The 11229-nt window shown below is 48.8% G+C and overlaps 1 protein-coding gene across 1 annotated transcript; it reads left to right on the top strand.

Moving 5' to 3' along the window:
- The first annotated feature begins 200 nt into the window (after window positions 1-200).
- On the top strand, window positions 201-10685 carry ECHDC3 (enoyl-CoA hydratase domain containing 3). The gene is made up of 5 exons (XM_082240881.1): window positions 201-394; window positions 2535-2656; window positions 3515-3612; window positions 6859-7059; window positions 8623-10685. Exons 1-5 carry the CDS (start codon window positions 216-218, stop codon window positions 8935-8937), a joined length of 915 nt encoding a protein of 304 aa, XP_082097007.1. The 5' UTR covers window positions 201-215; the 3' UTR covers window positions 8938-10685.
- The last annotated feature ends 544 nt before the right edge of the window (window positions 10686-11229 follow it).

Below are 11229 nucleotides of genomic sequence, written 5' to 3'. Positions count from 1 at the left end.
GAGGGAAGTACTGGGTTGCGGGGGAGGGAGGTGAAGGGATTAATCGAAATGGTTAAAGATTGGTATAGTATTTTAAGAGATTTAAATTTTTATATAAAAAGGGGGGGGGGAGCAGTTTTCGGCTGTCCTTTGGCAGCCAGCAGGGGTCAGCAGCGTGCAGAACCGTCTCTCCTCCTCCTGCTCCGCCCCCGGCCCGGACAGGGAGGGAGGTTGCAATGGCTGCAGCTGCTTTTGCGAGAGGCGCCGGGCTCTGCACCGCGCAGCTCCCGCGGCCGCTGCTCCGCACCCAGCGCGCCTTTGCAAGCGGCGGCGGCGCGCCCGGGCGGAGGCAGCATTGCCAGCAAGTTCCCGCGGAGCCGAGGCTGACTCGCACGTGGCAGCAGGATGGGATCAGGTGGGCCGGACAGAGGAGGAATGGGCTTGTTTATTTGCATTTCTGTTCCGCTTTCCCCTCCAAAAAGCTCCAGGAGGTTGGCATGCGCGGTTCTCACCCCGTGCACCGTTCTCCATTTCATCCTCACAACCACCCCGTGATGTTGGTTGGGGATTTGAACCCTGGTCTCCCACGTCCTAGTCCGACGCTCCAACCACTGCACCGCACTGCCTGTGATGCACGAACGGACCCAGAGAATTTGGGTTGGGGAGGTTTGCCTGCTCGCCTCCCCACCAACTGCTCATCTCTTTGCCAGGGTCAAGTTTCTAGTCTCTTCCAAGTCGCTTGAGCTTTTATGTCATCTGCAAAGAGAGAGTGGGTGGCTTTTTTTTTTTAACAGGGGAATTGCTTAGGGAGGGGGTGAAGAGGCTGACCCTCCTCTAGGTTTGGGAGGGGGGCAAACTCCTGACATCCCTGACCATTGGTCATGCTGGCCGAGGCTGGTGAGAGTTGGGTTCCAGCAACATCTGGAACATGTTCCCCCGCACCTCATGTTGCACAAATGACTGTTGACTTATTTGAGGGTTCCGCTTCATCTCTTTTAAACATGTGAGCATAGAGAATGGGCAAGATCCTGCAGTGAGCACGGGCTAGTCTGGATGACCTTTGGGGACCTCTTCTGATTTCAAAATTCTGTTGTTCCTGCTGCTAGGCAAATGTGCTCTCTCCTGCAGACAATGCTGATTGTGCCTGAGGCCTTCTGCGTGTAATGGAAATGCTCTGCGTATATATGCGTGAGCTGAACTGGGACAAGGGGCAAAGGTGGTGCTTAATGGTGGACTTTGAAAACCCTGTTGCCCAAATAAAACTGGAGCTGAACCAAAAACGTAGGCCTTTTGTGCTGCAACCTAGGAGGCTCTCGGCTTTACAAAGCTCCCAAGTTCTGCAAGCAAGAAATAAATTACTAGAACACTTAAAGTTTGCAGTGTTTGGGTTCCAAGGTGTTTGAGTGCCAAGGTGTTTGAGATCCAAGGTACCACTGTACTTATATAATTTTTAAAACACTCTTTTTATCCCTACATTTGAAGACTAGATAGCAAGAATATGGGAACTGACAGAGCAGAATTAACTAACGTTGTAGGGAGTTTATATTGGTGTAATAAGACAATGTCCAACCCTATGAATTATTGGGAATTAAACAACAGCAATTGGTATACTTAATATAAAAAAATTCCTTCCAGTAGCACCTTAAAGACCAACTAAGTTAGTTCTTGGTATGAGCTTTCGTGTGCATGCACACTTCTTCAGATACACACTTAATGTTCTTTTGCTTTGTGGCTGTTGGCAACTCTGCTTGTTTGTTAGGTATTTTTTTATCTGGTGGAGAGAGAAAAACAACTTTCTTCCCAACCATGTGAGCTAAAGGTAAAGGGACCCCTGACCATTAGGTCCAGTCATGACCGACTCTGGGGTTGTGGCACTCATCTCGCTTTATTGGCCGAGGGAGCTGGCATACAGCTTCCGGGTCATGTGGCCAGCATGACTAAGCCGCTTCTGGTGAACCAGAGCAGCGTACGGAAACGCTGTTTACCTTCCCGCCGGAGCGGTACCTATTTATCTACTTGCACTTTGACATGCTTCTGAACTGCTAGGTTGGCAGGAGCAGGGACCGAGCAATGGGAGCTCACCCCGTCACGGGGATTCGAACCGCCGACCTTCTGATCGGCAAGTCCTAGGCTCTGTGGTTTAACCCACAGCGCCACCCGCGTCCCATCCATGTGAGCTAGTTAACATATATTTATGGGATGCAAATTTGATGTCTCTGGATGCTAAGCTAGAGAGCTACATTTTTGGTCCATGGGTTGCAGAAGGTCACTGGTTTGCTTCCTACCATCTCCAGGTTGGACTGTAATTTTCGCTCTCTGAAATCCTGCAACGCAACTTCCAGTCTAGCTGCCAAATCACATTAAACCACAGTTAGAAGCAAACCATGGTTTAGTGTGAATGCATGCCCACGGTTTCATGATGTAATGTGAATCATATTTTTACCGGAGAGTTTACATTCACATTGATACAACCCAATCCTTTGTTATCCACAAATCTTAACACGGTGCTGACAGCTACGTATGAAAGCGTCTCTCATAAAAAATATATTTCACAGGAACATTGTTTTGAATAATCCTCTCAAGAGAAATGCACTTTCGCTCTCCATGATAAGCTCCCTCCGTGAGGATATTCTGCGTGATATTGAAAGCACCGATCTGAGAGTCATTATCATTTCAGGTATTTTGCTCATCAAACCTATGAGGGTAGGTATGTAACTTTGGGTTTATATATTGTAAACCGCTCTGTGAGCCTTGGATGGAGGGTAGTAGAGAAATTTAATAGATAATAATAGCAATAGTAATAGTAATAGTAGTGATAAGAAGAAGAAGAAGGTGGGGAAATTGGTCTTACAAAACCATTCAAAGTATTTGTGCCACCTTGTCATTCTTGAACAGTCTTTTGTCTAAGAAGAGACTTGTCTTCACTCCAACTCTGACACCTCCATCTATTCACTCCCAGATTCCACCCTCTCCTACATCTCTTCACTATCAGATCATATTTAATTTCTTCCCGCTCTTCGGGCACCTTTTCTCTCTCTGCATTTAAAGCCCCCTTACGATTTCCATCTTGCTTTGCCACCAGAAGTTCTTGTGCTACTTCAAGGCGGGGGGGGGGGGGGGCGTCAGCCTTTGGAGGCCCAGTGGGAGCATTTGGGATTTTGAGAAAGTGCCGTGGGCACCAGACTGCAAAATGGCGGCTGCTTGAAGGCGGGGTGTGTGGCGTAACACAAAATGGCTGCCACATCTAAAAGAACAAAAGAGGCAGACCTCCACAAAATGAATAGGGCTTTCCTCCTCAGAATGGGAGGGTAGATGTGTGTCTGGTCCTGGCATCTAGTAAACTGTGGGTATGTTTTATCAGGGTGTGTGTGTAAGAGATGTTGAACAAACAGGAAATGGAGGACTGCAGGTTCCCCATCTCTGCAGTAATGTGTGTGTCGGCGTGTCGTTCTCTAGGCAAGGATTTGGTCACATTGAGGGTACAAGATGCACATAAAATTCTCTTGCTTCCTTTCACATGCCTTCCCCCACCCAGGAGAAGGTCCCGTTTTCTCCTCTGGGCACGACTTGAAGGAACTGGCGTTTGAGAAGGACGAGAAGCACCACAGAGAAGTCTTTGAGACCTGCTCTGAGGTGAGATGGTTCACATTGATGCCGCCACTGCTAAAGAGCTCACCTGCCTGGGGGCAGTTCATCGCCTTCCCATCATGTCACAAAATTTTAATTGGATGGTTTACTCATAAAAAAAAAACAACACACACGTTAAAGCATTGCTTGATCTTTCTGAAGGTAGAATCAATGGAATAACATCTGGCTGAGTGTTGGCAAGCGTAAGAAACTGAGTAACCGGTTACCCTGATGAACAGAAGACTCAGCTGCTAAGACCTGCCCCTTGAATAGAATTGGAGGACTGTTAACTTGGAACAGGATGGTCTGAGCGTAATTTTGAGATGGGTTAGGGCAGGGGTCTGCAACCTGCGGCTCCGGAGCCGCATGTGGCTCTTTTACACCTTTGCCGCGGCTCCGGGGCAGATATTAGTGAGGGGAGGAGGTGCATTGTGTGCCCCGACACTCCCCACTGTGGCGGGCGCTGTACTGGCTGTGACGTCGCATGGGGGCAGTGCGTGCGTCAGTCACGCACCGTCCCGACGTCACCTTCCCGCCCGCTGTCAGATCGGACATTAAGGTAAGAAACAATATATGCAGTGTTATATTTGTTCTAAATGTCACAATGGTTTTGCGGCTCCCAGGTTTTTTTTCTTCAGAAACGGGTCCAAGTGGCTCTTTTTGTCTTAAAGGTTGCAGACCCCTGGGTTAGGGGCCATAGATTTGAGAGGTTTTCTGTATTTGACTAGCAATGCATCAGTGTTGTATTATTAAATGCGTTCATCTGCTTTAACGAAAGTCATAAAGGATCTTGTCGTTAGAAGAATACGGGTGACACTTTCCCTCAATAATAATGATAAGATTTATATACCACCCTTTATCCAAATATCCCAGGGCAGTGTACAACATCTACAAAATAATTCACATAACATAATAATACAGTGGTGCCTCGCAAGATGAAATTAATTCGTTCCGCGAGTTTTTTCGTCTAGCGAATTTTTCATCTTGCGAAGCACGAAATCCCATAGGAATGCATTGAAATTCAATTAATGCGTTCCTATGGTCAAAAAAAGTCCAAACAATTCCAAATTTGGTACAACAAGAGTTTATTAAGTGCTCTTTAAAGTCACACATACTGTAAAGAGCATTTCAAAAACTGAAGGAACAATAAATTAAGTTTCTAAACATGACAGAAAAACATTTAAAAATCAACAAAGTGTACAGTACAGTGGTACCTTGCAAGACGAATGCCTCGCAAGACGGAAAACCCGCAAGACGAAAGGGTTTTCTGTTTTGGAGGTGCTTCGCAAGATGAATTTCCCTATGGGCTTGCTTCGCAAGACGAAAGCCCATAGGGAAATCTCCGGAGACCACTTTTAAATGCTGGTGGTGGGGAGCAAAGCCTTTCCCCCCTCCGGCCTTCAGAAGAGGTCCAGGAAGGCCGGCGGGGGCCGAAAGGCTTTGCTCCCCACCGCCAGCATTTTAAAAGCAGTCCGGCATAGCAGGGAAGCGCTTCCTGCTATCGCGGACGACTTTTGAAGGCAGGCGGGGGGGAGCAAAGACTTTCGCCCCCCGCCCGCCTTCAGAAGAGGTCCAGGACCTCTTCTGAAGGCGGGCGGGGGGCGAAAGTCTTTGCTCCCCCCTGCCTGCCTTCCCGGGAGAGCGGAGAAAGGCAGCGCGTTTCTCCGCTGTCCCGGACGGCTTTGGAAGGCAGGCGGGGGGGGGGCAAAGACTTTCGCCCCCCGCCCGCCTTCAGAAGAGGTCCAGGACCTCTTCTGAAGGCGGGCGGGGGGCGAAAGTCTTTGCTCCCCCCTGCCTGCCTTCCCGGGAGAGCGGAGAAAGGCAGCACGTTTCTCCGCTGTCCCGGACGGCTTTGGAAGGCAGGCGGTGGGGAGCAAAGACTTTCGCCCCCCGCCCGCCTTCAGAAGAGGTCCAGAACCTCTTCTGAAGTCAGGCGGGGGGCAAAAGTCTTTGTCCCCCCTGCCTGCCTTCCCAGGGGCTTTTACATCGCCCCGGACAGCGGAGAAGTCCTCCCCTGTCCCGGGCGATTTTAAAATGCCGCCCGCCAGCATTTTGAGATCGCCCCGGACAGCGGAGAAGTCCTCCGCTGTCCCGGGGTTTTTTAAAATGCTGGGGGTGGGAAGAAAAGCCCTTGTCCCCCCCCCCAGCCTTCAGAAGAGGTCGGGGGACAGACTGTCCCCGGACCTGGTCTGAAGGCGGTTTCCATAGGAACGCATTAATTGATTTTCAATGCATTCCTATGGGAAACCGTGCATCGCAAGACAAAAAACTCGCAAGAAGAAAAAACTTGCGGAACGGATTAATTTCGTCTTGCGAGGCACCACTGTACATTTTCTAAGACTCTGGGGGACAACTCGAAGAAGGTTCCTCTTCCACTCTTTGCTTCTTGCTGAAGAACCCCCTCCTCAACTGTTCCCCCAGCCACCCACCACACAGAAATTCACATCCAGAATTTTTTTAAAAAAACAGCAGAGTGGCCCAATGGTCACAGAAAATCATAAAAATGCAGGAAAAAAACACACAAGCTTCCAGATACTTGCAAACCCCTCCCCAACACCAAGTCCTTGAATTCCAAACACCCCAACCCAAAATCCAACCCCCCCAAAAAAAAGTTTTAAAAGTTTAAAAGAAGTTTTGGAAAAGCTTCAAAAATCACCAAAGTCTTCAAAAACCTCAAAAAAGTCTACCACACCGCGTTCTATGAGTTGCTCCTCAAAGTCAAGTCGCAACTGTATTAACGGTGTTAAGAAAAAGGAAACAAACTTGCAAGACGTTTTCGTTTCTCATCTTGCGAAGCAAGCCCATAGGGAAATTCGTCTTGCGAAGCAACTCAAAAACGGAAAACTCTTTCGTCTAGCGAGTTTTTCGTTTTGCGAGGCATTCGTCTTGCGGGGCACCACTGTAAAGGCAATAAAACAATCACATCATAATAGTCGCCGCCCCCCCCCCCATTTAAAAGGCTATAGATTGTCTAATAATGGCTGAAGGCCTGTCTAAAGACATGCAATGATGGTTCCTGGGGAGCCTCTCTGGGCAGAGCATTCCACAAATGGGGAGCCGCCACCGAAAAGGCCCTTGCTCGTGTAGCCACTCTCCAAACTTCTCTGGGAGTGGGGGCACAGAGGAGGGCCTGAGATGCAGGGTTTGGGTCGGTTCACATGGGGAGAGGCGGTCCTTAAGGTATTGTGGTCCTGAGCCCTGTAAGGCTTTATAGGTCAGCACCAGCACTTAAAAAAACCTGCTTCCTTACAGGTCATGACGATGCTCCCCAAGCTACCTGTTCCTGTAATCGCCAAAGTCAATGGCTTGGCCACGGCCGCCGGCTGCCAGTTGGTGGCCAGCTGCGATATTGCTGTGGCCAGCGAGAAATCCAGGTTCGCCACACCGGGAGTGAACGTCGGCCTGTTCTGCTCAACGCCTGGAGTGGCCCTGGGGAGATCTCTCCCGAGAAAGGTGGGCCTCTTCAAAACAAGGGTTTTGTTGTCGTACTTGGTATACTTGCTGTACTTGCTGCAAGCAGATAGTCCCCAAATGCAGTGGTCATGTTGGCGCCTGAACTACAGGGGCTTCAGAACTGTGGGCATGCCATTATTAGGGCCGGCCAAAGCATTAGGCGGAGTGAGGCCGTTGCCTCAGGCAGCTGATTTAAGGTGTCTTGAGAAAGGCAGCTGTTTTCATTTATTTATCCTGTGCATTTTGACTCCCACGGAGAGGCACACTTGTGGGACGTTCTCCCTCATGCACTAAAGTAACTTGGTCAGCCTTCGGTTGAGCCGGGTGGGAGGAGACATTTGCTCTTCTGCCTTGGGTAGCAATGTTTTGGGCTCGCCCCACTGATTATTAAATGGTAAGAATTTGCCTGTGGTCTGGCAGTATGTGTACAGCGACTTGGTCTCCATGGGCCAGTCATCCATGTGGGGCTCATTCCTCTTTTTTCATCCCATGGGATTTCCCAACATGCATGTACAACGGCCCCCAACCAGATACTATGATCTTCCTAGTACAGGAATGGGGAATATCTGACCTGAGGTCTAAATGGAGCCCTCCAAACTTCTCTGCCTGGCCCTCATCACTGTCCCCCTCTCCCAGTCACTCTCTTCACTGGCCTTACTTCACACCTTCCCTCAATTTCTTTTGACGGACTAGAAGACGGCTTCCGACACTTGGGTCTCCGGTTGTTTTTGGACAGTTGAAACATCTTTTTTCGTCTTCTCAAGTTGAGCCAAAATGGACTTATGTGCATGCATTACAGAAAGTAACATACAAAGGTGCATTACATTAGGGGAAATTGATTTGCAAAAAAAATAAATGTATATATTAGGCAAAACTGCAAACAAACATGCCTATTTGGAGAAATTTGCATTAAAATGCTGGTGAATTTTCATGAGGACTTCAAAAGAAAATTGTGAGCTGATGTGGAAATGTGGAGAACTGTGCTTAAAACTGGGACAATGAGAAACTGAGAGAAACCAAAGTAGATAGGTTTCTCCATCCCTCCCTATACACCACTCTGTCCTCCATAGAATCATAGAATCATAGAGTTGGAAGAGACCACAAGGGCCATCGAGTCCAACCCCCTGCCAAGCAGGAAACACCATCAGAGCACTCCTGACATATGGTTGTCAAGCCTCTGCTTAAAGACCTCCAAAGAAGGAGACTCCACCACACTCCTTGGCAGCAAATTCCACTGTCGAACAGCTCTTACTGTCAGAAAGTTCTTCCAGCAGAAGGACACAGCCAGGGGGGTCAGGGGAAAAACCCTACTACAACTCCCATCACCCCTAGCTAACAGGGCCATTGGTCAGGGATGATGGGAACTGTAGTCCAAAAAACAAACAAACAGCTGGCGACCCAAGCTTTTGGAAACTGCGTCCTTGAAGTCTGGTCATGATTCTTGCTTGCCTGGATGAAGACTAGAGAAGGATGCGCTAGCAGAATCTGGCCCGCTGTACATTTTGCATTCGCTGCTCTGCCCGCCTGGCCCTTAATTTCTTTCTTTGCAACAATTCTTTCCAGGTTGTGATGGAGATGCTGTTGACGGGAGAGGCCATGACCGCTCAGGAGGCGCTTCTGCACGGGCTCATCAGCAGGGTGGTCCCAGAGGACAAGCTGGAAGACGAGACCCTGAAAATCGCCCGCAGGATATGCGAGAGCAGCCGGCCTGTTGTAGCTCTGGGCAAAGCCACCTTTTACAAACAGATGGAGCAGGACGTCGGCGCTGCCTACAGAACGGCCTCCCGGGTCATGGTGGAGAACCTGGCCCTGCAGGATGGACAGGAGGGCATCAAGGCCTTCGTCTCCAAACGCAAGCCGGCCTGGTCGCATTCCTGAACCGAAACCTCCCATGGGGCGCCCAGCCTCTTTTAAGAGCCAAATCGATTGAGATCATCGTAGCTGGTGCCTTCTGTCTCTGAAAATCCTAGGGACTATCATCTTGTTAAATGCGATCCATTGATTATGCAACAGGTCCGCCTTTGAAAATTGATGGTCTGTCTGATACACATTGATCTGTTAATCTGTAGAGGTGCAATACCAAACAGGAAAGTGATGCTCGTTGCAATATTGAAACAAAGTGGATTTTAATTCAGGCTTCTTTTGATGCTATGTAGATATAGGGATATAAAGAGCTGCCTTGACGCTGAGCCAGACCATTCAGCCAGTACTCTCACAGGCAGACTCTTTCTTCTTCTGACTCTCCTCCTTGAGTCTTGTTGTTGTTTTAACTGGAGATGCCAGGGATCGAACCCAAGGCCGCCTGCGCAAAGCATGCCACTAGCCTTAGCCGCTTTCTGAACGGCACGCCAAGTCCCACTCAGCACTGTGGAACCTTTTAAAGAACTGTTGTCTATATTAGCTAGTTAGATCTGATTCAGATGATGGGGGACCTGTGGCCTTCCAAGACGTTGTCGGACTACAACTCCCATCAGCCCCTGTTGGCATGGCCGATGGGATTTGTAGTCTGTCAACAGCTCAAGGACCACAGGTGCCCCTTCCCCTGTGTTATGTGTTGGCATCTTTGCTACTAGCCAGCTCCGAGTCTGCAGTCCCTCCTGTCTTCCACCATGGAGGAGAAGAGCTGAGACCTCCAGTTGCTGTGGATCAGAAGACCCCCTACACACATGTCCCAAAGTAATATCCCGAGTTATACTGCCACATTCGTGCGGGTTTTGGAAGCCAGTCTTGGATGAATAGTAGGTTATCAATAGGCAATTATTGGAAGGGGGAGAGGGGTGTGTGGCCTGGGCTTCCCCAACCCCAGAAGTTGCTGGACTACAGCTCCCATCGTCCCTAGCCTGCAGGACCTGCAGACAGGGGTGATAGGAGTTGCCCTCTGAGGGCAGCAGGCGGGCATAGGCAGGGCATTGGGAGCCAGACTAGAGGGGAGGGGGGTTGGAGAAGCTCAGAAGAAAGGCATTCCTGGGGGAACAGGAGCTGGTTCAAAAAGACGACAACAAATGGCTACCAGGTTTGCATTTTCAGCAAGGAGCTTCTCAGCAAAAAAAAAAAAAAGAGAGAATAGCTCCAGAAATACTTTGCAAATGGGTCTTTTCTTTTGGGAGGCGTTTTGAGGAGCCCCTGACTCCCCATTCCCCTCGCCTTGATCTTTATTAGATCTTGGATGAATCGCAGAAGAGTTTTGCTGACAACAGTGTCTCACCAAGAGTCGTGATCTTCCTGGCTGCTGCATTGCAAACGGATAGAGAGCGGACGTGATTTATTTCTGCAGCTAACCCTATAAGCCTATGATTTCGAAAACCGGGATGTTTGCACCATCTTCCCAGAAAGGCACAGGCGAGATGTATTTCTGATAAGATCTTATCACAAGGCACCGCACAGGAAACCCCAGCAATTGCACCTGCAGCTGCCTGACTGTAAGCTGGAAGGGGTGCTCTGAATCACCTTTGTAGACTGAGTTGCTTTGCGTTTTGAAAGGAGGAAGTGAGCTACTCCTTGCATGGTCGCCAGAGGGCGGTATCCATTCATGTTGTAATGCACAGTGCCTTTTTCGGTCCTGTATGGTTTTTTTTTAGCTTCCCTGGTCCGAATCTAGGAAACAATAAAAAGCCAAGTATTTTAGCGTTATCTCCGCATGCACCAAGTTCTTCTATCGTTAGCTGTTTCTGATTTCTAAAATGTGTGAGTTGTTCTAAACAGCTCTTTAAAAACAGCTCTGAATGTTGCAACAGAACCAGCTGCGATCAGTGATGCTCAGGGCAATCTAGAACATGAATGGGGTCTGGGGAGAAGAGGAGCCGTAGGAAACTTCCTTGAACTGAGTCAGGCTGTTAGTCCATCTAGCTCAGTATTGTCTATTCTGCACAGACTGGCAGCGCCTCTCCAAGGTTTCATGCAAGGGATAATAATAATAATAATAATAATAATAATAATAATAATAATAATAATAATAATTTATTTATTTATACCCCGCCCATCTACCTGAGTTTCCCCAGCCACTCTGGGCGGCTTCCAATCAAGTGTTAAAAACAATACAGCATTAATTATTAAAAACTTCCCTAAACAGAGCTGCCTTCAGATGTCTTTTAAAGATAAGATAGCTGCTTATTTCCTTCACATCTGGAGGGAGGGCACCACCACCGAGAAGGCCCTCTGTCTGGTTCCCTA

This window comes from Podarcis vaucheri, assembly GCF_965113315.1.
Source record: "Podarcis vaucheri genome assembly, chromosome: 10".
NCBI lineage: Eukaryota > Metazoa > Chordata > Lepidosauria > Squamata > Lacertidae > Podarcis > Podarcis vaucheri.
Note: the sequence above shows the minus strand (reverse complement) of the source record. Positions and strands in the feature narration are given on the sequence as shown.

Bases quoted from the DNA above. Each gene is read 5' to 3' on its own strand.
- ECHDC3 (XM_082240881.1), top strand. From the start codon at position 216: ATGGCTGCAGCTGCTTTTGCGAGAGGCGCCGGGCTCTGCACCGCGCAG. The intron at 2,657-3,514 runs GTATTTTGCTCA...TCCCCCACCCAG, and splicing joins GAGAGTCATTATCATTTCAG to GAGAAGGTCCCGTTTTCTCC. The intron at 3,613-6,858 runs GTGAGATGGTTC...GCTTCCTTACAG, and splicing joins TCTTTGAGACCTGCTCTGAG to GTCATGACGATGCTCCCCAA.